Below are 27804 nucleotides of genomic sequence, written 5' to 3'. Positions count from 1 at the left end.
ATTTATACAGTTCGGGAATTTCTTTGTTTTAAGTGCATCTTTATACCCTTCATATTTCAATATACATTGCCCATGTCAGATTTAGAGTCTTAGAGGATGACACTAAGTGCAGACAAGATTTCTGGAGACGCATGTTGAAAAGTAAAGGTTGATTTTTTTTAAATGATGCAGAACAAAGGCTTACAGTATGCAAGGAAGACAGAAACCAGGAACATGGCATAGGTGATTCCACAACAACACACATTGACAGATGGAGACGGAGGGCCTGACAATGTGTGTGACGAAGTGGGCTAAACATAAAGGAAAAGAGATAGAGGGAATAATAGGTGGGTATTAGAAACAGGTGAACTGTGTGATACAATTAAACTGCAGGATAGCAGGGGCAATGAGCTGGCAGGTGCAGGGGAAATAATAGAATCTAACAGGGAACAGAGAATGACCAAACATGGAAAAACTAAACTAATAAGGAACAGATATAACGGATAACAGACTAATAACAGATGCAACTAAAACCGGATCTAATAAGAACAACTCAAGCACAGGAACTAAGGCAAGCATAAAATAAGGATTAACAAGACTAATAAAATACCAGACATAATCTAACTAAAAAAAATGAATAAACAGACACTAAACAAAGCTATAAATATAATTATTCTTTATTTTAAAGAATAATTATGTTATGGTTTGACAGAATGGACCCACACGCAACCACTCAGAAAAAACGGTTCCTTTTAATTGGGGCAGTAAAGGATTTAAATACAGCGGGGAGTACGGTTCTCCAGGGTGGAGGGTGCAGGAAAGTGGATGGAAACGCGGACCAGGAGGACTAACCCAGGCGACCCGGGAACGACTGACTCGAGGCCCAGAGGAGGAGGGCACCGGCCGGCGAGCAATCCACTGGGAAGTGGATGGTGAGCCGCAGTGGCAGCGTCCGGGAGGGGAAAATCGGTCGCGAGCCCAGCTGGCTGAAGATCAGCAAGGTGAGTGAACCTGAAAGGAAACACAGAAAAGGGATTAGCGCAAGGGAGAAATACCAGGGAAGTAATTTGTCTAGACGCGGGGAGCTCTAGGAGAATCAGCGGCACCAGAGTGAATGCAGCAGACGATCCGGTGATGAGTGGTGAGATCGACCGGGTTTTTATCTTGCGTGTGATGAAGATGATGAGTCTCAGGTGTGAAGGTGGCAGAAGGCGATGGCTTGGCGGAGGATGGTTCCAGAACGCAGGGAAGAGAACCGTAGGGAGGGGCGAGACATAGGGCCAAAGAAAATAACACTGAAAATGCTGAGATAAACTGAAAGAAAGCAGGACACTGACCCCTGCTGTGCTGCCACCGTAACAAATTATTACTGTCTCTCAGACAATATTTAACAGCAGAAATTCTCCAATCATTGAACAATTGCTACAGGAGCTATTTCCTGTGAAGTGTTGTTGCCTACTTTCACTTCAGAAAGAATGAAAAAAGTCTCCTTAGAGCTAGAGTTGTGAAATATGGGTTGGGGGGTGGCTGGTACAAGAAAAATTTCAAATGTTCAAATTAAAGTTCCTCAGGTCTGACTAGACCTTGGCCATTTAAAACCTGGTGTCTAAGCAAACTTTGTTGTTGTTGCAATATATAACACAATTTTATAAAAGTCAGCAAAACAATTACTTCTTCTTTTCATGTTTTTCAGTTCAGTAATATAATATTTTCATTTAGTTTCATATTTTGTTACTGTAAAAACAGTGGCGATTAATCTGAAGCTGTGATTTGCCATGTTTTCTATTTAATAAAATTTTTTTTTTACATTAGACAAGTTCTAGGTACGAGTAGTGGCAGAAAAAAAAAGATAATTTTTCATGTTTCAAGGCATACATACTTACAGTATTACAACCAAGATATTCTCTGACACTGTAAAAACAAATTTGAGTAAAAGGAAAGTTTTCTGAGATTATCAACTCATGTACAGTATTTATGACAGAAAATGCCAGAATCCCTGTAAGACTGACGATGGACTTTAGGATTTGCACATCAGGATATTTCTCAAACGTTTAAGCAGTAAAGATTCGGGATCTTTTTCTCTATCATAATGACAGGAGGCCTGACACAGTGATGAAAGACTCGACTGTGGTACTGATACAGTGAGACAAGTCTAAAACACAAATGAGCATAATCTTAAAATAACATGAGAAAAATAGTGATTGTATGCGCTCTCTTTCATCCTCTTGACCAGAAAACTGTCTCAGAGCATGCCTGCTTGGCTGTGACTCTTTACTGGACATAGCCGACCCTGAAGGTAGTCTGTTATTACTCTCTCTGACATAGAAAGTACCCCTGGATCAGTCCTCATACTGAGCCTGATTCTGCTGAAGGTTTCTACCTTTTTCTACCTGTTAAAGGGAAATGTTTGTCTCCACTGTCGCTACACGCAAACTCAGTATTAGGAATGACTCCAAAGTCAATGACTCAATGCAATCTACTAGCTTTCTTTGAACTGAAAACTTTTTAACCAAACTGTCTGTATTGAACTGAATTGACTTTGTAAAGTGCCTTGAGATATGTGTTGTAAATTGGTGCTATCGAAATAAATGTGTAATATTATCTGCATTCTTCAGTATTGGGGAAAACGTGTGCTTAGTTTAAATTGTAAAATGTAATATTTTGTAAATGAAACATGGTGGAATGCAGATAGCTGCAGTCGCCACACTCCACCTTGTGCCATAAACACACCCTGACAAAGCCGTGGGGGAGGTTCCTAATGGAGCAGATAAACAAACTGTGTTGTCTCTGCCAATCCGGTTTCTCTGCTCACTTTCACATTTGTACGACTCCGGTAAGTTCAGATTACTCTTACTGACCAATAAATTAAATGTTTTTGTTATTTGACAACCTTCACTTTCAGATGTTGCTCCAGAAAAGTCATGGAAGCAGTAATGTGTGTCAGAAATGGCAGAGCGGCTTTTACTGGAACCATAAAAGGCCTGCTTCTGCTTTGCACTCTGCTCAGTCTGGTCTGCTTCACAAGGTCCCATTTTGACAAGGAACAACTGGTAAATATTTTGACAACATTGGTGAAACAATGTTTAGATTATTCAGATATTTACAATGCAGCTACATCTCTTTATACATACAGAATGTGAGACTAAAAACATTTTCCCAAATCTGCAGAACCAGTTAAAGGAAAGCCAGCAGCATGTAAAGGAAGAACTCCAGGAAATGAAGGTGAGACACGCACCTAATGCAACAAAATAGTATCTACCCACATGAGTATATTTAGGTAAATGTGTCTCAGTGTTTCACTTAATACCTTTTAAGATAAGATAAATCCCTTTATTGTCCCACAATGGGGAATTTCGGGCATGATAGTGGCAAAAACAAAGTTACACACAAGATCAGAAATGAAAAAACAAGCTAAAGGAATAAGGAATAACGAATAAACTAATCATTAAGGCACAAATAAGATGAGATACAAAAGTAAATATTGCAGAATTATTGATAATACGGCATATTAAAATAAAAATTTAAGTTAAACAGCTCAAGTTGCCTACAGCTTAGGGCTTTTGTTTGTGATCTAAAATTGTTCTCAGGCTTTCCCAAAAATCACTGATGTTGCTTTTGACCTATTTGCGTAAAATTAACAAGTATGAAAAATTCTAATTTCAAGATAGTAACAAATTTAAAACCTGTATCTCAGCGTAAAGACAAATCTCCTATAGATCAGGTCCGATTTAATTTAGATCCCCATGTATAAAATTCAGTTCATTACGTATGAATGTTACATGACATGTTATGATTTGTTCCAAATCCTAAAAGCTGTTTTATCTTTTCCCATCAGGATAAGCAAAAGTACACAATTGAACCCTTCTTACACTTGATGAATCACTACAGCAAATCAATGGATTCGCTGGCAGCAATGATGAAGAAATATACGGGGAAACTTCCTGATCATTTTCTGGTATTGGACCAATTGGTGAACCATGCCAAGGATTCTGTTGATAAAAAGAAGTCTTATGTCGAAAAGAAGGAGTTAGATGTCAAGATAGAGAACCTTGAAGAGGACATAAGACGAACAGACTCGTTAATTAATTTGTTGGAAGAGCAGGAAGCTGAATTATAATTTCTCCAAGCAAGAGGGCATATGATCATCTATTTTACATGTCTATGAAGTTGTGCCTGTTTTTATCTTTGAAATCTGAATCCACAAACCTTTCTTGAATAATTTAAAATTCAACTAAAGAGTTAAGAGAAATTTACATCATGTTGTATTTGAAAAATGTTTGTTAACCTCTTAAAAGATAGAGTCACAAGTAAAAGGCATTCTAGTCAGTGGGGAATTTCCCACCAGCATGGAGCTTCAATAAACAGCTAACACCGAAGCTAACTGGATACATAAACACTGGAGGTGCACACACACACACACACACACACACACACACACACACATAGAAGACACAAAACACAAGTCCATCTCCATGCACCCCGTTACCCCACACGTGGGTTACTAGTAACATTTGCTAGATCAACAGAGCTGGTCAAAAGAGGTGTCAATCAAAGGAGGACCATCTTGAAACCAGAATTTTAAAAATATAGGTCTTCAGTATGAACTCTTGGAAATCAGATTTTTTTTCATATTTAAAATATGGTATTGATAAAAAAAAAAATTCCTAGAATATCAACAAATTAAATCTTTAATAAGAAATGAATTTAAGGTCATTGAAGGTTGTTGGTTTACAAATTCCAATAAATGTATTTGAGTTCCTGGATCTAAAACTCCCAAAATTGAATTATACAGGACACTGTATAAACTAGATCAGGGATTCCCAAACTGTGGCACCCCCAGGGGTGCGCGAGCTGCCACTAGTGGGTGTGCGAGAGGAAAAATGTAATGGCAGTCTGACAGTGTTTTTCCCCACACAATGAAGACATGCAAATAAACATTTCCTTTGTAAAGATTAAATTAAAAAACTGTAAATCTAATCAATAAATAAAAATGTATTGTAATGATTCGTATTAGACTTTATTGCTAAGTGCTGTTGCACACTTACTGTTTCTTTAAGTTAGGTTGTTTTGGGTTTAAACCGGAAGAGATGTGTAGCTACTGGAGGGAGTAGTGGTGGGTCAGGGACTGGCGGGGTGAAAGCTGTCCCGTTCTGTTTGTCCTAAAATAAGGTGTTTGCAGCAAAACCTCGGTCTGGTGCTCGGGTGTGATACAGTATTCACACGAAAATGTATTTATTTGTTAGAAATCTTCTACGCTTCATTTTAAGATGAAATATACGCATTGTGATGTATATGTGCACCTGGCTTGTGGCCTCAATCATTCTGGCAAGGGAAACTGTCAGGCAGGTGAGACATCTAAGGTCAAAGTTAGGGATGAAGGAGGAGAGGAACCAAGAGAGAGAGAGAGAGAGAAAGAGAGAGGGACTGGAGGCAACAGACAAGAGAATTGCAATGGACCCGGGAGAAGAAAACGATCGAGAATCAGAAAATGTCTCTCTCTCCTAACTTTAGGTCGTTTACATCAGCAGAGGACAAATTTTAATTTTATTAACAAGATTAAATTGAGTTACTGTCTCTATCGATCACGCAACACTGCCCATGCTGCTGTTATTGAACCGGTGACAAGCACTGATGCGCATGTCACGCCCACACCTCTGCTGCTGCTGGTAAAATTGGTGCTAGACATGGTTTCTTGACTATGTTCACGCACAGAGCTGTAATACCTTTCATTGTGATTCAGATAGGCACAGTTCATTTTAAAGATGCAGTTTTAGCGCATATCCAGACAGAAACAGGGAAACCGGAGGTAAGGCTGCAGGGAGCTGAGGTGTGTTGCCATGGGAGTGTTTACCTGCTGAAGGTAACCGCTGTGAAACAAGCAGAAAATTTCTCTGCGCTCTGTTATTGTTACTCTGTGCCGCTTTACCAGTCCTCTCTCTGGCTCGCTTGCTGACTCGCTCTTCATCGGACACAAATCAAACGTCTTTGTGTTTGCATTTTGTAAATTGTGAGTCAGACTCAGAATCAGATTCGAAGCTGGGCCATGAAATAAATATAGTGAGAACACACACACACACACACACACACACACAGGTAGATCATTAGAGTTTTGTCTGTGAATCCACCTGGAGGGTCTCTGCTTCAGACACATTTCAGGTTGTGGAGGTTTGACCTATCTCTTTCTGGTGTTGTGTGTTACTTTAATGCAATTTAATTCAAATTATGTTCTAATTGTATTTACATAACCTTTGTTATGACGTTTGAGTTGTAACTGCAACTGCAATATATATCAACCTGGTCAGGACACGGAAAGGGGTGCGTGGCTAAAAAGGTTTGGGAATCCCTGAACTAGATGATTCCATATCTCTTCCTATTATGAAATGGGAGAAGAATTCATCAGTCAGCTTTGAACAAAACACCTAGTTTCAGATATGTTTGAAAACTTTCAAAATGACTAGAAACCTTACACCTTGGGGGTGGGGGGTTGTAGGTCTCAGCCCCGCAGACTGACGGGGGTGCCTATTGGAGTCAGCAGGGGAGCTGGCTTCCTGGGAAGGCATGTTTCTCCGCAGTAATTTCTCCCCGTTCCAGGACACCTCCCTCTGCCTGCTCCATCACGAGCCACACATGTAAGACCTTGCGGTTATGGGGGTGTCACTAGGTAGAGGGGAGGATTTCCCACCTCTGCTGTTTGGTGATGTCCTTGACCTCTATTTTATGATACATCTTAGACACTTACATTTATAACATTCTCACAACACACATATATGCAGGGCATTAATTGGGGGGTGGGGGACAAGACATGGGGGGGCGGGGGCTGATTGTATAGGCCTCCCCCCTGGTGGCTTCCTCAGCCCCCACTCACATTTAGACATTGACGGTTTTGGTTAGGGTGCATGGGGAAAGCGATGGCACCTGCTACCTTCAGGAGGGAGGTGGACTGTGCTGGGCACCCCCATTTTGGCCCTCTTAGTTTTAAACACACTGAGAACAACATGCAACAATACAACATTTTGGCAGGCGGAGGCAGGCTCGAGGTCTTTTTCAAACCCCTGTTTGTCCATTGCCACCCGGAGTCCGGTGCCTGGGGGAGAAGCAAGGCCACCTGGACCAGGGTCTCAGCAGGGTGTGGACATTGGGTCCGAGTGATGGTCCGAGGTTGGGGCTGGCGCTTTTTCTCTCCCTTGGAATATGGGGGGAGGGGTGCTTAGGTCTTGAGGGCAGGGTGTGAAGGGGGGGGGGGGGGTAGAACCTCAGGGTTCACCTCCCGGGTCCAGGGTCTGGATACCCTTCTGGTGTACCGGTGCCTGTACCTGGGAATACAGGATGTGTGTGGTGAGTGCAAGTGCGTGTACTGTGTCGTCCCCCTTTTTTTTCTTTTTCTTTTTTTTTATAGGAGTGCTCGCGAGTTGGGGCACTAGGGCGGGAACATGTGAATGTTATTATTGTAAACTCAATAATAATAACGTGAATGCTAAAGTAACACGAAACCCCTGCTCAAATCGTGGCTGCAACCGGGTCAGAGAACGTGGCAGGGACCAGGCCTCCGACCGCGCCCATGCTGTGGGTTAGCTCGTGGCTGCAGAGCTAAACGCTAGCATGCCAAGACAAACCAACGACTTCCCTGCTTCCAACGCTTCTTCCTTGGAATGGCCAAACTGAACAAAACTCACACGAGGCAAAACACAGGTTTGGGCAGGAAGAGCTGTGGGAAAAGTTAAAAGGTTTATTGGGAGATGTTTGTAACTCGTTTGGACACATGGTGCTTTAGAACAAAGGGCTAACAGGTAGCTCACGCTAGCCTTAATGCTATTAGCCTCGCTGATATCCGGTCCTGAACATTTCAAAAGGAGTTTGTTTTAAAGCACAAAGCTTAATCGTTCGGCTCTGCCATCCTTCGATGGTGCAATGAGCCTTATCCCCGTATTAATATTGAATATTAATGTTGGTGTAAAGGCAATTTTGATAACTTTATGCTGTAACCTTTTAGCCACCGATTTGCTACAGTGACCCCAGACGCCCGGAGGGAGAATCGCATTAACAAACTCGGTCATAAGGGTTTAAATGATTTTACAGGGCAAATCAGTAACCAGAATGTTATTTACTCAAAATAATGTTTTGTTAGGGTGACCAGACGTCCCCGATTTCCGGGGACTGTCCCCGTTTTGGACTACCTGTCCCCGGCTAAAGCTGTCCCCGGAAATGTCCCCGATTTTACCGAGGGGGAATAAGTGTTGCGGTAACGGGGTGCGCTGCGCGCACCACTAGATGGCGGTAATGATCCTTTTGGATGACAGATGCCATTAAAACACGAAGAAGAAGAAAAAGAAGAAGAAGAAGAAGAGCGCACCACTTTTAAAACAGAAGAAGAAGAAGAAGTGGAAATTCGTTGTTAAAAGGGGAGCTGCCCTGTGTCATGGTAAGTATTTGGATCGGGCTGATCCTGTGATAAATGTTTGGTTTTTGTCCAGGTTAAAAATTATCAATAAAAAGTAAGACAAGACCACGAGTTGCTGCTCACATCAATAAAAGACACTTAGATAAAATGTAACAGAATAATTGAAAACTTCTTGTAAACCGCTAAACTGGTACGGTGGTTCTCCAGGGATCAACAAGGGTTCTTCTAAAGATGTTTTAGAACTGATTGGTGACCTTTAGTTTATATTTCAGATAGTTGGAAGTAGAGTTATTGCTAGATGTTTTGCTGATTTATGAGCATAGACTTCCAGGCTTAGGTTTAGCTTTCTACTGCTCACTTTGGATATATGAAAGCTCCTCATGAAAAAATAGGAGTCAGTAACAGGAGAACTGAATGAGAAAAGATCTACATGATCTGAGAATGATGGAGGAAGAGATAACCACCTGTTTAATGTCCATTTATTATGTTGTTTTTGCTTGTAGCTCCTAATATTGTGGTAATTAGATTTGTAGTATTTAATTAGATGATATAATAATAAAAATAACAATAATTGGAAGTTTTCATGTTGTACATTCTAATGTTTTTGGAACTTGGAACACCTGTCACTCATGCTATAGGTGCTAATTTCCTGGGAAGTGGGTCTTCCTATTTTCATGTTGGTAGAAATTAAATAGACATCTTACAGAGGTAAGTTGTGAAACGTGGAAGGACAAGAAGAAAGTATTCACAATTACAGTTTCCTCAGGTTTGAAAAAGCCTAGGCCAATTAAAAGCTTGTGTCTGAGAATTGTTTTTTGTTAGTTTTTTTGTCTTAATCTGTCATAGTACATGGTGGAAAATATTGAATTGAACAAAATTGTTTCATTGTCCCCCCTGGGGGAAATTATATTTCAGTACAACCCATCAAGAAAAAATACATAAATGGGAGACAGGTCCCTGAGGCCTGGCTGCCTTTTTTAGGCGCTGGTTTTTACAGAGTATGGAAAAGGAATACATTGGGGGGGGGGGGGGGGGGGGGGGGGTTAAGGGAAAAAAATAATGCATTATACTGCAATATGCCCGCATTAATAAATAATTAATTAATTAGTCTTTTAAGCATTTTGTGCGTGTGTGTTTAACGCTTTATCTAAAATGCTGTGTTAAAACGTCAAGTTGTTTTAACAGTATTTTTTAGGGCGTCTTGGTCACACTACAACTAAACTAAAGATATATCTTTAGGTTTTTCTACTATAACTAAAAAGAAAACCTTCCCAAAGTCAGTGTAGAGTGAATAATGCAAAGACATTTGTTTTAAATCTAAGACAAGCTATATCAAATGTGAAACTTGAATGTGTTTAATGCCCCCATCTCTAACTCATGCTACAGGTGCTAGCTTCCTGTGAAGTGTTTATCTGCCTGTCAGGGTTCTGCGGGCATGCCCGATTAGGGTGCTATCCTTTTCCCCTCACAGGTGGCCTTGATGAGCAGGGAGGCGTGCTGTGGCAGGTGTTCGGCCCTAAGCGGCGCTGGGTTGGACTATTTAAGCGGATGGCTGCCAGCACAACACTGCCAGAGTGTTAACCTAGTGTAAGCCTCAGTTGGCCACTGTCAGATGACAGCTCACTTACCTGTTGGTAACTTTGTTCTCCCTGTGTCCCAGGTTACCTCAAGCCCTGGATCCTAAACGCTTTCGAAGCTCAAGCACCCGTCGCCTGATCGCTCCAGATCCTTCCCTCCGATCACGGCTGGCAGTCGGTCCAGGATTCCTCCGAGTTCCGTCAGCTGGACCCGACCCACTCTCGCCCGGCACGCCAACCTGCCTTCTCGTCCTCTGTGCTCCGAACGCCCGTAGAGCCCGTAGACCACTCCCCTTGGCTAAGTCTCAGCTGATCTCGGTAAGAGCGCACCGGTGGCTTCGCTTCACGAACCCATTGTCCGGATCTAACCGTTTCCTCTCGTTTCAAAGGTCCGATTCCCCGTCGCCTCCTGTGAACCAGACGTTCCTTCGCTCCCAGCCGTCTCCCGAGCCCCTGCGTTTTCTGATCTCGGCGGATTAATTGTTTGCCCTAAAGAATAAACTGTTGGAACTCTGACTTGTTCTCCTGAGTGTCCCTGCATGTGGGTCAGACACCTGAAAAGCATGACAGAACACTCTGGCCAGGAAGATCCAGCGGGAACACTCTCGAGAGCGCTCGCAGACCAACAGGAGCAGCTTCAAAATCAGGGCTCAGCCATGCGCGCTTTGCAGGCGCAGGTTCAGGAGCTGGCCGCACAGCTTGGTCACCTAACCCATGCGCTCCAGAATCCACCGCCTGCCCCTCCGGCGCCGGCTTCTCCAGCACCGGCTCCCGAGACCGCACAAGGCCCCCCTCCTCGCGACGTTTCCCTCCCCAGCCCGGAGAGGTTCTCCGGTGAGGGAGGAGATTGCGGTGGTTTCCTTTTTCAATGCTCTTTAGTTTTCAACCGATCCCCGCACGCTTTTCTGCACGACGATGCAAAAATTTCTTTTATCCTTGGTCTACTGACCGGGAGAGCCCTCAGGTGGGCTGAAGCCCGCTTTCCAAATTGCCAGCAGTACGGCCAGACTTTTGCGACTTTTGTGCAGGAGTTTAAGACCGTTTTTGCGGCCAATATTGAGCCGGCGGAGCTGTCCCGTCGCCTGTGGGCCGTTAAACAACGCGGGCGTCCAGTCTCGGACTTTGCTTTAGAGTTCCGCACCCTCGCTGCCGCAGCGGGCTGGGAGTCGCGCGCTCTCAAGGCTGCCTTCTTCCAAGCGTTAGACGAATCTCTTAAAGACGAGCTGGCACGAGTACAAGAGCCGGAATCCCTTGAAGAACTCATCGCCTTGACAACGCGACTAGACATCCGTCTCAGGAGCAGGAGGCGGACCCGCTTTGACAGATTCACACCGCGCGCGCCAGCTCCGCCCCTCGCGTTATCTCCAGCCCAACCCGCTGTCCCTGCTCTGCCTCCGCCTGAACCTATGCAAATTGGCCGGGTACGACTCTCTCTCGAGGAGCGCAGTCAGCGCCGAGAGCAGAACCTGTGCATTTATTGTGCATCCCCGGATCATTATATTGCATCATGCCCCGAGCGTCCAAAAGACCAGGTCCGCCGTCTTTAGTGGGGAAGCCGGCGGACCCAAAAAATTCTCCTACGTCTTTATCCACGCGCCTTTGTTTGCCTGCAGCAATTATTTCAGCCCACATTAATTTCCCGATTTCAGCCTTGGTCGATTCCGGTTGCGATTTTAACCTTATTGATCCCACGCTCGTCCGGCAGGCGAAGATAGAGTTAGAACTCCTTCCGTCTCCGCTCCTGGTTTCCGCTCTAGATGGGGGAAGCCTCCCTAGGGTGACCCATCGGACTAAACCTTTTGAATTAGTGGTCTCGGGAAACCATAGGGAGGTTCTTACCTTCTATGTGTTTCCTATTAGACATGCTTCCATAGTTCTCGGGTTCCCCTGGTTACTTCAACACAACCCCCACTTAAATTGGGCTGAACGCAGGGTCGAGTCCTGGTCAACAAACTGTCACTCCCATTGCCTCCAGTCCGCTGTGTCTGCTGGGCCCATCCCAGAGGATCCTCTTAATGAGGACCCAGTAGACCTCAGTTTAGTTCCCAAATTATATTGGGATCTAAAGGCGGTGTTTAGCAAAAGCAAAGCAAAGTCGCTCCCACCCCATCGACCATATGATTGCGCAATCGATCTGCTGCCCGGTGCTCCTTTACCCTCCAGCCGCTTATATAACATCTCTCGGGCTGAAAGACAGGCGCTTGAAGATTATATTAATGAGTCACTGGCCACCGGAATCATCCGTCCCTCCTCCTCCCCTTTGGGTGCTGGGTTCTTTTTCGTGGGGAAGAAGGATGGGTCTCTCCGCCCATGTATTGATTACCGCGGCTTAAACCAAATTACGGTCAAAAATAAATATCCGCTCCCTCTCATTTCTTCAGCCCTCGAGCCGGTCCAGGACGCAACCGTTTTCTCTAAGTTAGATCTGCGTAATGCGTATCACCTCGTGAGAATTCGCCAAGGGGATGAATGGAAAACAGCTTTTAAGACTCCCATGGGCCATTTTGAATATTTAGTAATGCCTTTTGGTCTCTGCAACGCACCCTCAGTCTTTCAGGCCCTTGTCAACGACGTCCTCAGGGACTTTCTAAATGTCTTCATCTTTGTATATTTAGACGACATCTTAATCTACTCAAAGACCCTCGCAGAACACCAAGTTCATGTACGCCTTGTCCTCCAGCGCCTATTGGAGAATAAACTGTTTGTTAAACCCGAGAAGTGCGAATTCCACCGACCCTCTGTAACATTCCTAGGCCTCATTCTCGAGAGTGGGCGGGTCCGCTCGGACCCGGAGAAGATCAAGGCCGTCCTTAACTGGCCTGTGCCTGACTCCCGAAAGCAGCTACAACGGTTCCTTGGATTTGCCAACTTTTACCAACGGTTCGTCAGGAACTACAGCATGATCGCCGCTCCCCTGCACGCTTTAACCTCAACCAAGACCGTCTTCGCCTGGAACCCCAAAGCCGACTCCGCCTTCCTGGAACTGAAACAACGTTTCTCCCAAGCTCCCATCCTAGTGCACCCAGACCCATCCAAACAGTTTACTCTAGAGATCGATGCCTCAGACTCCGGGGTAGGAGCTGTCCTCTCTCAACGCTCTTCAGACCAAAAACTACATCCTTGCGCCTACTTTTCCAGACGTTTAACTCCTGCTGAACGCAATTATGATGTTGGTGACAGGGAGCTGCTGGCTATAAAATTAGCCTTAGAAGAATGGAGGCATTGGTTGGAGGGAACCGAGCAACCTGTCCAGATCTGGACCGACCATAAAAACCTGGCCTATCTACAAGCAGCAAAACGCCTGAACTCGAGACAAGCCCGTTGGTCCCTGTTCTTCTCACGTTTTAACCTCTCAATTTCCTATCGCCCCGGTTCTAAGAACATTAAACCTGACGCCCTGTCTCGCATGTTTTCTCCCGAGGAGTTACCCAAGGAACCTGCACCCATCCTCCCTCCTTCCTGCACAGTCGGTTCCCTCCATTGGGAAATAGAAGACCTCATCTCCCAAGCTGCACAGGCCGAACCTGACCCTGGAAATGGACCCCCTGGCAAGACCTATGTTCCCAGCTCCGTTCGTCCCCAAGTTCTCCATTGGTTCCACTCTACTAAGCTTTTTGCTCACCCCGGCTCGAGAAGAACCTCCACCTTGATCACCCGGCATTTCTGGTGGCCGTCCCTGTACAAGGATGTTCGTGAGTACATCCTCGCCTGTCCCACTTGCGCCCAAAATAAATCCTCGAACCGCCCCCCTGCTGGCCTTCTCCAGCCACTTCCCCTTCCCCAGCGCCCCTGGTCACACATCGCCTTGGACTTCGTCACCGGTCTTCCCTCCTCCCGAGGTATGACCACCATCCTGACGATTGTAGATCGTTTTTCTAAGGCTTGCCACCTGGTTCCCCTGCGGAAGCTCCCTTCAGCCTTTCAGACCGCTCAGCTTCTGGTTCGACATGTGTTTCGTCTCCATGGCATCCCCAAAGAGATCCTTTCAGACCGCGGCCCCCAGTTCACCTCCCGTGTCTGGAAGGAGTTCTCCACCGCTCTCGGCGCCAAGTGCGCTCTCTCCTCTGGTTATCACCCGCAGTCTAACGGGCAAACTGAGCGCCTGAATCAGGAACTTGAGTCCTCCCTGCGCTGTCTCACTTCTACCAATCCCACAGATTGGAGCACCTTCCTCCCTTGGGTTGAATACGCCCACAACTCTCTCGTCTCCACCTCCACAAACCACTCCCCCTTTGAAGCCTCGCTGGGATACCAGCCCCCACTGTTCCCCGCAGACGAGAAACAGATCACAGTCACGTCTGTAGCCCACCACATTCGCCGATGCCAGCAGGTTTGGGACCAGACCATTCACTCCCTCCGACGCTCCACTGAGCAGATTCGCCGATTTGCTGACCGGCGACGTGTACCAGCCCCCCATTACCGTCCCGGTCAGCGGGTCTGGCTTTCCTCCAAGGACCTACCTCACAGATCCACTTCCCGAAAACTGGCCCCCCGCTTCACTGGTCCCTATGTCATCGACTCAATCGTTAGCCCCTCTGCCGTCCGCCTTCGTCTGTCCCCACGTTCCCGTATTCACCCGACCTTCCACGTCTCCCAGCTCAAGCCAGTCCACTCCAGTCCCTTGTGCCCCCTCACCGAACCCCCTCCTCCCCCGCCAGATCGTGTCGGACGCCAGGTTCGACGGATCGTGGACTCCCGTCGTCGAGGTCGTGGCTGGCAGTACCTCGTCCACTGGGAGGGCTGCGGTCCCGAGGACCGGTCCTGGGTGTCTGGATCTTCCATCTCCGATCCTTCCCTCATCTCCAACTTCTGGTCCTCTCGTCCCTCCTCCTCCTCTGGGCCGCCGGGTGGCGACCGTTGAGGGGGGGGTGGTGTCAGGGTTCTGCGGGCATGCCCGATTAGGGTGCTATCCTTTTCCCCTCACAGGTGGCCTTGATGAGCAGGGAGGCGTGCTGTGGCAGGTGTTCGGCCCTAAGCGGCGCTGGGTTGGACTATTTAAGCGGATGGCTGCCAGCACAACACTGCCAGAGTGTTAACCTAGTGTAAGCCTCAGTTGGCCACTGTCAGATGACAGCTCACTTACCTGTTGGTAACTTTGTTCTCCCTGTGTCCCAGGTTACCTCAAGCCCTGGATCCTAAACGCTTTCGAAGCTCAAGCACCCGTCGCCTGATCGCTCCAGATCCTTCCCTCCGATCACGGCTGGCAGTCGGTCCAGGATTCCTCCGAGTTCCGTCAGCTGGACCCGACCCACTCTCGCCCGGCACGCCAACCTGCCTTCTCGTCCTCTGTGCTCCGAACGCCCGTAGAGCCCGTAGACCACTCCCCTTGGCTAAGTCTCAGCTGATCTCGGTAAGAGCGCACCGGTGGCTTCGCTTCACGAACCCATTGTCCGGATCTAACCGTTTCCTCTCGTTTCAAAGGTCCGATTCCCCGTCGCCTCCTGTGAACCAGACGTTCCTTCGCTCCCAGCCGTCTCCCGAGCCCCTGCGTTTTCTGATCTCGGCGGATTAATTATTTGCCCTAAAGAATAAACTGTTGGAACTCTGACTTGTTCTCCTGAGTGTCCCTGCATGTGGGTCAGACACCTGAAAAGCATGACACTGCCTAGTTTCACTTTAGTAAAACGGAAAGTTAAAAGGCACCTTTCAGAAGTTGTGACATTTGTTGGATGGGGAGCAAGAACAAAGGGAACAATTCAGGCTTAACATGTCCGACTACGTCTTGCTAACATTAACCTTAGGCATTTGTTTTTAGAAGCAAACTGTGCTACCTTCAGTGGAAGGAAGCCGTGAAAGAAGCTTAAACTGAAATCAAGAAAAACATAAATTAATCCATTCTTTCTGTTTACTTTATGCCATGTCTATCTTTGTTGACTTTCCTAATTGGCACAAAAACAGTTTTGCAATTAATCTTTGTCTGTAAATGTTTATATCCCTTGTATATGTATAGCTTTGTGTATGACACAATATGGTATTGTTTAGTAATCGAAAAATTTAGTTTGCCATGTTTGCTTTTAATTAATGAAAGTTTTAGTTTGTTTGTTTTTGTGCATTGACTGCACAAAAACACATGTGTAGAGTTAATGCAGATATATGGTGCCTACTTTCATCACTGCATTGACTGCACATGTGGTTCTGACACATTGAGTTCTTTTACACAAATTTTGCAATTAGGAAAAAAATTCTCCATCTTGGAGTTAATTTTGTCCACCCTTCAGTTATCCTTAATAATGTTGTACTCTTTACATTGTAGTCATTGTAGCAGTTGTTAGCAGTGTTATTTAGTATTGGAGAAGAAACAGTTGCTTAACATACTTATGGGAAAGTTTTAAAATTGAAAGAGTAAAATATGTTTTTGTAAATGAAACATGGTGGAATGGAGATTATGTAATGGAGTGCAGATAGCTACAGTAGCCACACCTCACCTCCAGTCATCCACACACCTTGACAACGCCCTGGGGGAGGTTCCCAGTGGAGAACATAAAAACACTGCATTGTCTTTGCTTATTCACTTTGACTTTGTTCACCTTCACATATTTCACATCTCAGGTGAGTTTGCATTATTTTTAATGACCAATAAACTAAATGTCTTTAATTATTTGATAACATTTGCTCTCAATTCTTTCTCCAGAACAGTCATGGCAGCAGTAATGTGTGTCAGAAACGGCAGAGGAGGCAGAACCAGAACCACAAAAGGCCTCCTCCTGATTTGCACTCTGTTCAGTCTGGTCTGCTTCACAAGGTCCCATTTCGACAAGGAACAGCTGGTAAATTTATTGGCATCACTGGTGAAACAATGTTTAGATTGCACAGATATTTACAACATAGCTACATGTCTTTATGCATACAGTATGTCAGTCTAAAAACATTTTCCCCAAATCTGCAGAAACAGTTTAAGGACAACGTGCAGCACTTAAGGAAACAACTCCAGAACGTGAAGGTGAGATGCGCACCTAATATAGAAAAAAAGAATCCATCCTGATGATTATATGTGGCTCTTAAGGCAAATATGTGTCAATGTTTTCCTTTATACCTTTTAATCTATTTGTGTAACAAATTAAAACTAAGGAACATTCAAAGTTTAAGAAATAAAGTGGAGTAGCAAAATTAAAACAACTTCATCTTGAATCTAAGGTTAAAGAAAACCTCCTATAAGTCTGATTTATTTTAGATCCCCATATATATGATTCAGTTCATTAAAAATGATTGATACTCACCACACCTTATTAGAGTACCTACTGCAATTTGTACCAAATCTTAAAAGGTGTTTTGTCTTTTCACATCAGGACAATCTTAAGACCACAATTGAACTCAGTTCCCAGAAGGTGGAATACTACAGCGAAATTTTGGATTCGCTGACAGAAATGAAGAAGGATTATGAAAATAGACTTCCTGATTACCTGCTTCCATCGGATGATAATCTGAACAATGTCAAGAGTACTCTTGAGAAAACCAAGGCTGATATCAAGATGAACACCCTTGATTTGGGTAAACAGATAGAAGATCTTGAAGAGAAAATCGGACAACAAGAACTGTTGATTAAGTTGATTGAAGACATGCAGGCTGAATTATAGCTACCCTAATCTATTTATCTTTATCTTTATTTGAACTTTGAAATATGAAAGTTTGTTTAAGACAAAATTACCAACATGCTTGATTGAAATATGTTTGTTAACAAAAATATTTAAGTGTTGAAAGCTGTGCCTGTATTAACATTTTAAATGATAACATGTTTACAAACAGGTAAAGATTACTTAAAAGCATTAACAACTTGCTTGTTAAGATGTAATAGCTCTAACACTGTTTTAACTGAATGTGTCTTTAATTTGTTATGCTTAATCAAAGGAAATCAAATAATCCTAGTTTATTTTACAGAAATCAATATAGCTGATAATTGTGATTCACTGGAATAGTGACATTTCTCTAAATAAAGATGAATTCTCTATATTGCTGTGTAAGTGATGGATTTTCTTGAACTAAGATGAAGTGGACAAACAGATGCAAACAGTTGATTGACAAATTAATATGAATAGAAGGAATAATTGCAATTATTAACCTGACATATATTGACCACAATTAAGGGTTTGAAGGCAGACGGGTAATTTTAGAGCTGTGTGTTTTCTTGTGTTAGGAAATCCGCCAGGAGAGAACATCAGTGTGAGAGTTCCCACATACTCAAGCATACAGTGCACATATTATGAGACACGCGGACTCCGCGCTGACTCTCCACGGATGATTTACCCTTCATAGTCAAGTGTATATATTGGCCACATTTCTTGTGACAAATTCCTACAATTCCCACACTTTCTGCTAGTGGGAGAAGCAGGGGAAGTGATGGTAAGATGTGTGATTAGCTAGCTGAGCACCGAGAACAGTTTCTCTACCAGCAGGCTCCCACCTGTCAGTGAGAACAGAGAGGGACAGTGATGCTGTCCCCCACCAACGTAGAGCCATTAGGCTCACCGTTTGTCTGGCTCTCCTGGATTAAGATCATTATTTCACAACAATACCTGTCAGACAGGTATGTCTCCCCTCTCCAAAACCAAACTATGTTGGCTGTTGTTTCCATTTCCTGAGGCATCACACATGTCAAATGACTGCAGAACCTGCAGAGCCAGTAGGACCAGGGCTCTATCAACTTTTAAACTTCTTGTCTTAACAAAAAATCAAAGATTAAAGTGAGAGAGGGAACAGCAACACAAAAATAAAGAAAAACTAACCCAAAAGACATATTCTTTCATTAAATGTGTCATTGCATCTAAACAACCTATAGATGATTGCTTTATTCAACAGACTTGTGGTCCACAAAGAGATTATACACCACAACACGACATAAAAACAAAACAAAAAAAACACTTATAAAAGACTTGCATACCAATGTTTCCACAGAGCCGACTGGAATCTTAGCGCACTGAGCGAGGGATGCGAAAACATTACAATAAGACTGTTAGGGATGGGAATCAAAAACCGGTTCCTGTTCAGAACCGGTTCCGTGTGTTCCAATTCCAAGGCACCATTTGGCAGCTTGCTTAACGATTCTCTTTTCGATTCCGTCGTGCGGCTCTGAGCAGCACAACGGTAGCAAGTTACGCAAGTTACGTCACGTTTTTTACGCAACTTACGCACACGGCATTCAGTAAGCAAGTGCGACGTGACCAGGCGGGAAAAAAAAATGCCACCCCATCGGATAAAGCGGTCAAAATTTTGGCTTCATTTTAAAGAAGAGAAAGATGGCAACAAGGCGCTTTGCAATCATTGCAAAGTGACAATTACATCCGCGGGAGGAAATACGTCCAACAGGCAGAAACACCTGCGCGCACAACATGGCATACATTTTAATGAATGCCGTATTTTTGATTCTTACCGGACTGAAGCTAAAGTTACGACCAGCTTGGAAGGCAACTCTGGTGGTAAGTACCTAGTTTTACATCACTGGCTGTGCTTAATGCGGTTCTGTCATGATTCAGCCTGTCTCCTGCATCATGCACAGACTCTAGACACTTTCCACCTTCCATACAGCTCCAGTCTCCAGTTCAGTAATCATCCACACCTGTCAGCTACTAATCAGCCAGCATTCAGCACACCTGTCAGCCTCACTACTTAAGCTCACTGCAGTCTGTCATTCCTCGTCGGTTCGTTCTGTTTTCCTGTTTACCTCTGTTTCTGCTGCTCACCTCATCCAGTCTCCTCCAGTCCGAAGTTCCTCCATTCTCCGCCAGCCTGCTGTAGCCTGGTTCCAAGTCTCCATTCTGTCGTGCTGCTGGTCAAGCCTGGGTCCAAGTCTCCATTCTGCTGTGCTTCTGGTTCTGCTGCCTCCATGCTCTGGTTCCAACTTGCTTGCCAGTTCCTGCCTTCACCATCATACTGCTTCAGCTCAGCACAGACTCTTGGTTCCTTCCTCCACTATCCACAAATTTCAATAAACTGTTAAAACTTAACTCTGTTGTGGTTGTGTTCGGGTTCAATAACTAAACATGACAGGTTCCTAGTAAATCATATCATACCTCTCTGGGGTTATTAAGCGAGTGTGCCTTTATCGTTAATCCAGCCCTTTCTTGCTAGCATGTTTAATTAGTACTAGTAGCTGGAATCCTTACATGATTCTAGCTATTGCAATGGATGTAATGAAACATGCTACGAAGTTGCTCCGCAGTTCAGGGACTGAGAGAAAGGTGACGCTCGTTTATTTAAATCAGGGGGAGATGAGTTTATTTCCCAAAATTGTACAGTAATGCTTTTTCATGAAACAGATGGCTTCTCCGTTAGATTTAGATGACTGAGGTTATCTAAAGAGAGATTAATAAGCAACTGTCACAAGAAACTTACATTTCCTTGTATTCTAAACAACTCTACTGTATTTAAGTTTGTTCTTATATTCCTTTTTTATTTAAACAAATATAAATGTTACTCCAGTTGCACATTTGCTATGGACATCTTGACCTTGTTAGTTTGTAAGGTCGTGTGATAGTTAAGTAAGCATAGTTGATGCTACCAACCTTACTAGTTTTGTCCTCAATTACCAGCACAAGGGTGAGCCCCAGATATGCCCTCTATGGTACTGGGGAGTAATGCAGCAGACCTGTTTAAGGCTCTAACATCATTCAAAAAGCCAATAACATCATTACTAAGCAAGTTTTCAGCCATGGAGTCTGCTCTCATTTGGAGATGTATCGAATGGCATATTTAAACTTTGCACTGGTGAATTTTTAATATTCTAGGAGAGTCCCATCTCTTGGTCTACCTGATTGTACCCACATCTTATAAGCCTGTTTATCTTCTGCATGGTATGCATGGTAGATCTGCAGTGAACAAGGATTCACCGAATTATTCTGATTATGACCAACCACTTTTGTTTTGTCTTTTGTTTGTTTTTGCATCTAAATAGTTCCTTAGCTTAGCTTCTTTTTATACTCATTTTGCTTAGTAGTTTAGTTAAGTTTCACTAGCCTAGTAGAGAGGATTTGTTAATCGAAATATTGTGTTAATTCAGATAAACAGCATTACATAGTGATGTTCTCTGGATGTTTATTTTGTTTCTGTTATTAAATTCTTGGACTTGAAAAGAAGTTGTCACTCCTTTATTCTATGTGTATGCAGGTTTTGCTGTTAAAAGATTGCTGGCGCTCGAATTCATCCCTTTCAACCATTGTCTTGATTTCAGCTTAAGAGCTGATCATCACCATACAATACTTAATAGACAGAGGGTTATTTAATAAACATTAAATAACTTTGAACAGTGTATAATTGCACAACACAATTCAATCCATTACATATGACTGTCGCACAACACACGTTATGTGAATACCTACTGCAATTTGTGCCAAGTCCTAAGAACTGTTTTTTCTTTTTCCATCAGGATAAGGGTTGCCGGTTCACTCTGACCATCTAGGTCATAGCTATCCTTGGGCAAGACGCTGCACCCGCATTACCAACGGTGGCCGATATATGGCAGCTTTGCTTCTGTCAGTCTGCCCCAGAGCAGATGTGGCTACAATGTAGCTAATCAATGTAGCTTATCATCCATCAGGGTGTGAATGTGTATGGATGGGTGAATGACTGAATGTAGTAGCAAACAGGTTTGAATTGAAGGCATCTGAATTTTCTCCCAGTTCTTTCTGAAAACGTTTCGACACCTATCCAGGAGTACTTGTCAATTCTGATGGTTCACACTTGAGGAACCTGCAGTTGGTTGTGCTGCTGTTGCCTCCAATTTATGCCCTTTGGCTGTTACGATAACAGAGAATTTACACAGGCAGACTGAATGTTGTATAAACTGCTTTAGAGTTGTTGGACTTGATAAACCACTATACAAGTACCATTGAATCTATTACCCTAGCCCAATAATGGATTCACTGAGAAAAGATGACTATTCACCTGTGGAGCAATTTTTCAAACCTTTTCCCTTCACACTCAGCTGTTAGCTGTTCTAGTTTTTCACTCAACTCTGTGCAGATAATGCTGAGGCTGCTCCTGCTCCTAAAGAAACTAGCTGTCCAGTACCATGGCCAGTATCATCCCAGAGTTCAGCTTCAAATTAAAATGGAACTAAAGTGAAAGTTCAACTGAAGAAACTCTGCTTACTTCCATCCAATTGGAGGCCTGTCCGCTTCTGTCACATCCAATCTGCTCCGGGCCACACCTCCACGAAGTCCAATCAGCATCCAGCGTTCTACTTAAAAACTGCTCCATATCATCCCTCAGCCTGCTTCTCAGCAATTGCGAGAAGACTGATCATGTCAGACTTCGATTCGGATGACCCTCAACCCACCTCCATCCCCTTCTCCACCATAGTAGCAAGTTCTACCAGGCTTCGTCAATGCACCTTCATCCTCGTTCCTAACAGACTGCTGTTCCTCCTGGACTCTCTGGAGTTTTCCGCAACTCCCTCGGTCCGGCAGAGACCACCATGTTGAGCCCGGTTCTGCCAGAGGTTTCTTCCCAAATGGGGAGTTTTTCCTCTCCACAGTCGCTTCACGCTTGCTCAGCATGGACAGCTCTCAATCTAAGTTATCGCCTCTCAACCAACTCTTGGACTACCTACTTTATCTATCTCCACTCCACCACCAGTTTCAGACCCGGGGGGAAATATCCCTACTCTCATACATCTGTTTTGTATATTAAAATATAAATCAACATTCATGTTTCCTGCCGAGGTCTGAGCGCCAAACTGAATTTGTATCAATAAAACTCTTCTAATTGATTCCCTTTTCTCTGTGAGTTTTTCAGATTGAACTGGAAGTCTGCTGATTTTCCCTGTGGGCAGTAATGCTTCAGGACAATTTGGGTGTATTCACAACAGGAATGTCCATTGGTCCGTATGTTTGGTCCTGACTAAAATCATACTTTATGTTTTCATTTGGTTTGCTTTCACATTGTACTTTTTGCAAGTGAATGTCAAGTTGTAACAGAACCATGCATAAGACAATTGTTGCTCCCATCAAACATAAATTACTAAAGCGGAACGAAACACAGACCTAGAAATGGAGGAAAAGGTTTATGGTAAGCATGCGTGCAATGTCTCTGTTTTGCATATTTGTGCAGTTATGAGTGTGTGCGTGCATATGTGCGTGCGTGTGTGTGTGGGGGGGATAGAACAACTGGGGGAATGTTTTTTTTGTCACACCTGTCACTCATGCTACAGGTGCTAATTTCCTGTGAAGTGGTTATTCCTAGTTTTACTTTGGTAGAAATGAAAGTTAAATCTTACAGAGGTATGTTGTGAAATGTTTGTGGAAGGAAAAGAACAAAGTATTTAATATTACAGTTTTTCAGGTTTGAAAAAGCCTTGGCCATTTAAAACCCTGTGTCTGAGAATAGTTTTTTGTTTTTGTTTTTTGCAATGTGTAATGCAACTAATCATATGAAACTCAAGCAAGTGATAAAGAGCTTTCTGTTGAATATTAGTTTTTTTGATAGTAAAGTAAAAAAAAATATTCTCATATTTCATATGTTTCATATTTCTTTGATTTGTCTTTATCTGTCATAGCACATTGTGGATAAAGTTGGAGACATATTAAATTAAACTGAATTGTTTCATTGTCCCCCATGGAGAAAATTATGTTTCAGTACAACCCATCAAGAGAAAGACATAAATGGGAGACAGGTCACTGAGGCCTTTTTACAGAGTATGGAAAAGGAATATATTGGGATGGTTGAGGGAAAAAAAGGAGTGCATTGCTCTCACTGACTCTAAGTGGGGGCAGTAGGAGGATGCAGATAAAAAGCCCTCAGCAGAAAAACGGAACATACACACAACATAATAAGCATACAAGTACACAGCAGAGGCAGTGAGTCAGAGGAGTGTGTATGTGTGCGTGTTCATGGTTTGTAAGCCCATGATTACCAAGTAGCCCCCCTCCAGCCATAGTCTCAGATTGTTCATAATAGCAGTTCAGCAGAGCACTGTTGCAGGTCACAGGTGTCAGGAACGGGTGCGGGTGGGGGTAGAGCGTGTTGTTTGCATAACATCCAGGAGAGTTTGAGATAACCCAGCCTCCAAGGCCAGCATCAGGCAGCCAAATTCAAGATCAAGGAGATTATTTTGTCTCAGGTTGACTGTGAAATTTCTGTCAGCCTTCAAGCCTTTGCTTTTTTTCTTAATGTCATTCACAAACAGCCAAACTTTCCGTCGTAAAATGAGCTAGGACTTCCCCGAGGTCTTTTCCGTTTCACCATTGACTTCAGACCACAGCTGACATGGCATGCAGCGTAAGGATCGCATCGGGCTTGCAGATTTGCTCACATCCGTCACACACTACTGGCAGCCTTACTAAGGCCAGAACTGCCGCTAAGATCTTCCGCATTTGCCGATATACCAAGTAACCACCAGCTCCAATAAGCAGAAATCCTGTTATCCTAAATCCAATCATGTATGCATCTTCCATGTTGCTTGATTGGTATAAAAAACACAAAAATAAATGATCACTTTAAAGACTTTTTTGGGGGAGTTACATTAGAATACAACATGCCAGAATGCATGAAAATTTAGGAACTCGCATGTCATTGTCTTTTAAGCATTTTGTGCGTGTGTGTTTAAAGCTTCATCCAGACTGCTGTGTTAAAACATCAAGTTATTTTAACAGCATTTATAAGGCGTCTTGGCCACACTACAACTAAACTAAAGATATATCTTGAGGGTTTTTCTTTTGTGTGTGTGAATAATGCAAAGACATTTGTTTTAAATCTAAGACAGATTATATGAAATGTGAGACTTGAATGTGTTTAATGCCACATCTGTAACTCATGCTACAGGTGCTAGCTTCCTGTAAAGTGTTTTTCTGCCTAGTTTCATTTTAGTAAAACGAAAAGTTAAAAGGCACCTTTCAGAAGTTGTGACATTTCTTGGATGGGGAGCAAGAACAATGGGAACAATTCAGGCTTAACATTTCTGACTACGTCTTGCTAACATTAACCTTAGGCGTTTGTTTTCAGAAGCAAACTGTACTACCTTCAGTGGAAGGAAGCCGTGAAAGAAGCTTAAACTGAAATCAAGAAAAACATAAATTAATCCATTCTTTCTGTTTACTTTATGTCATGTCTATCTTTTTTGACTTTCCTTATTGGTACAAAAACTGTTAATTAATCTTTTTCTGTAATTGCTTATATAACTTGTATAGGTATAGATGGTAATCTGAAAATGTAGTTTGCCACGTTTGCTTTTAATTAATGAAAGTATTAATTTGTTTGTTTTTGTTTTTATACTACAGTATTATATATATATATAGATATATTATATTAAAGGGGAAAAACACACTACAGGCAGATCCAACTTTGATGTAATGTCCTTAAAACAAGTCAAAGTGAGGGATCTCCTCCCAGACCTGGACTAAAGCATCCGCCAACTCCTGGACAACATGGAGCTGGTGGATGGAGCGGATGATCTGGGATTGTTTCCTCTTTCAGAGTGACGGGAAGATATACCTGAGACAGTGATGAAAGAGTGTAACGTGTCTGCATTGACTCTGCACATGTGGTTCTGACACATTGAGTTCTATTGCAAAAATTTTGGAATTAGAAAAAAATGCCTCCAACTTGGAGTTAATTTTGTCCACCCTTCAGTCATCTTTAATAATGTTGTACTCTTTACATGGTAGTTATTTAGTAACAGTTAGCAGTGTTATTTAGTATTGGAGAAAAAACAGTTGCTTAACATACTTATGGGAAAGTTTTAAAATCGAAAGAGTAAAATATGTTTTTGTAAATGAAACATGGTGGAATGGAGATTGTTATGTAATGGAGTGCAGATAGGTACAGTAGCCACACCCACCGCCAGTCATCCACACACCTTGACAACGCCCTGGGGGAGGTTCCCAGCGGAGAAAATAAAAACACTGCATCGTCTTTGCTTATTCACTTTGACTTTGTTCACCCTACATATTTCAGATCTCAGGTAAGTACACATTACTTTTAATGACCAATAAAGATTTTTTTTTTTTTGTTATTTGACAACATTTGCTCTCAATTCTTTCTCCAGAACAGTCATGGCAGCAGTAATGTGTGTCAGAAACGGCAGAGGAGGCAGAACCAGAACCACAAAACGCCTCCTCCTGATTTGCACTCTGTTCAGTCTGGTCTGCTTCACAAGGTCCCATTTCGACAAGGAACAGCTGGTAAATTTATTGGCATCACTGGTTAATCGATGTTTAGGTTGATCAGATATTTACAACACAGCTACATCTCTTTATGCATACAGACTGCAAAAGTAAAACATTTTCCCTAAATCTGCAGAAACAACTAAAGGAAAGGCAGCAGCATTTAAAGAGACAACTCCAGGAAGCGAAGGTGACACACGCACCTAACCTAGCAAAAGACAATCCATCCAGATGATTAGATCTTTAGGCAAAGTTGTGTCAATGTTTTCCTTATTATCTTGTAATCCATTTGGGTAAACATAAAAACCATGAACATTTATAAATTCAACATATAAAGTAGGGTCATATATTTTTTATTATTTTAGATCCCTGTATATACAATTAAATTATTTACATATGAATGCTACACAACACACATTATGAGGATACCCACTGCAATCTGTGCCATATCCTAAAATCGGTTTTATCTTTTCCCATCAGGAAGAGCATGAGTCCACAGTTAAACCCTATGTACAGTTGATGAATTACTACAGCACAGGAATGGATTTGATAATAGATGTGATGAAGAAATATATGGGGGACCGTCCTGAAGACTTTCCACCATTTGAGCAATTTATGAACAATGTCATGGATTTTCTTGAGAGAAGCAAGGCGTATGCTGAGAAGAAAAGCACTGAGTTAGATGTCAAAATAAAGAACCTCGAAGAGAGCATGAGACAATCAGAGGCATTTATTAAATTGTTGGAAGAGTTGAATGCTGAATTATAACTTCTCTGATCTATCATTGGGGCATAAATGATCATCTGTTATCACAATTCTCTGAAGCTGTGGCTCTTTTTTAACTTTGAACTTTAAAATCACAAAACTTTATTGAACAATTTTGGATACAACGAAAGGGTTAACACAAGAAATTACCAACATGTTTGATTTGAAATGTTTGTTGACAAGAATATTAATGTTAACAGCAGTGTCTGTATTAACATTCTAAAGTATGATTTGTTAACAAAACAAATAAAGATTAAAACCGCAAGCGGTGATGTTCGGCCCTCGCAGCAAAGCGCCGCTCTGGCCTATTGGCCACCGCTGGGATTTGCGCACCGCCGGCCGCCCGCCACCGCAGATGCTGTCACGCATTTTGCCCGCCCGTCCACTGGGCGATTCACACGAACGTGTTCGGCAGCGCTCCCCCACGACTCACAAAAAATCTGGTGCAGATCGGTCGATGCAGCGAGGAGATACAGCCGTTGAATAATGATAATGCATTTGGCCACCGGACCGGACTAAATCGTTCGGCGGGCCGAATTCGGCCTGCGGGCCGTAGCTTTGACACCCCTGGTTTAAACATTAGTATACCAATTTAATCAAAGGTATCTTACTAGCTGTTAATCCAGCTTAATGTGAAAAGTTAACAAAACCATTTTAGTTTTTTAAAGTTACTTGCTATTTCATGTGTTTAAGGGTTTTGTTTCTTGCATTAAGACAGCTTTTATGAAAGTTTAACATCTAAATTGGTGGATACACACCCAAAAGTAATGTAAAAGTAACACTTTAGCAATTGGACTATTGCTAAAGGAACACTTTAGCAATATCGCGGGGTAGCAGCTTTATAAAGGAGGCCCAGACGTCCCTCTCCCCAGCCACTTGGGCCAGCTCCTCCGGGGGAATCCCAAGGCATTCCCAGGCCAGCCGAGAGACATAGTCCCTCCAGCGTGTCCTGGGTCTTCCCCTGGGCCTCCTCCCGGTGGGACGTGCCCAGATC

General features: G+C 43.3%; 1 protein-coding gene and 3 long non-coding RNA genes across 6 annotated transcripts; all 4 read left to right on the top strand.

The window, feature by feature from the left end:
* Nucleotides 1–2725: 2725 nt before the first annotated feature.
* On the top strand, nucleotides 2726–4893 carry LOC118565879. Its single transcript, XR_004932688.1, has 4 exons — nucleotides 2726–2812; nucleotides 2882–3029; nucleotides 3148–3201; nucleotides 3815–4893. It is a non-coding gene; the product is annotated as an uncharacterized LOC118565879 (long non-coding RNA).
* A 5209-nt stretch (nucleotides 4894–10102) lies between these two features.
* On the top strand, nucleotides 10103–10470 carry LOC118565878. Its single transcript, XR_004932687.1, has 2 exons — nucleotides 10103–10272; nucleotides 10344–10470. It is a non-coding gene; the product is annotated as an uncharacterized LOC118565878 (long non-coding RNA).
* A 5797-nt stretch (nucleotides 10471–16267) lies between these two features.
* LOC118565877 lies at nucleotides 16268–17894 on the top strand. Of its 2 annotated transcripts, none has more exons than XM_036146928.1 (4): nucleotides 16268–16503; nucleotides 16591–16721; nucleotides 16841–16894; nucleotides 17241–17894. In XM_036146928.1, the coding sequence occupies exons 1-4, from the start codon at nucleotides 16323–16325 to the stop codon at nucleotides 17526–17528; spliced, it is 654 nt and encodes a 217-aa protein (XP_036002821.1). In that variant the 5' UTR covers nucleotides 16268–16322; the 3' UTR covers nucleotides 17529–17894. The 2 variants fall into 2 exon arrangements, with proteins under 2 accessions (XP_036002821.1, XP_036002822.1); XM_036146929.1 differs by having other exon boundaries at nucleotides 16392–16503; nucleotides 16586–16721.
* A 7912-nt stretch (nucleotides 17895–25806) lies between these two features.
* LOC118565876 lies at nucleotides 25807–27060 on the top strand. Of its 2 annotated transcripts, none has more exons than XR_004932685.1 (4): nucleotides 25807–25843; nucleotides 25928–26063; nucleotides 26182–26235; nucleotides 26526–27060. It is a non-coding gene; the product is annotated as an uncharacterized LOC118565876 (long non-coding RNA). The 2 variants fall into 2 exon arrangements; XR_004932686.1 differs by having other exon boundaries at nucleotides 25817–25843; nucleotides 25933–26063.
* The last annotated feature ends 744 nt before the right edge of the window (nucleotides 27061–27804 follow it).

The sequence above is a fragment of the Fundulus heteroclitus genome, chromosome 14 (genome assembly GCF_011125445.2).
Source record: "Fundulus heteroclitus isolate FHET01 chromosome 14, MU-UCD_Fhet_4.1, whole genome shotgun sequence".
NCBI lineage: Eukaryota > Metazoa > Chordata > Actinopteri > Cyprinodontiformes > Fundulidae > Fundulus > Fundulus heteroclitus.
Note: the sequence above shows the minus strand (reverse complement) of the source record. Positions and strands in the feature narration are given on the sequence as shown.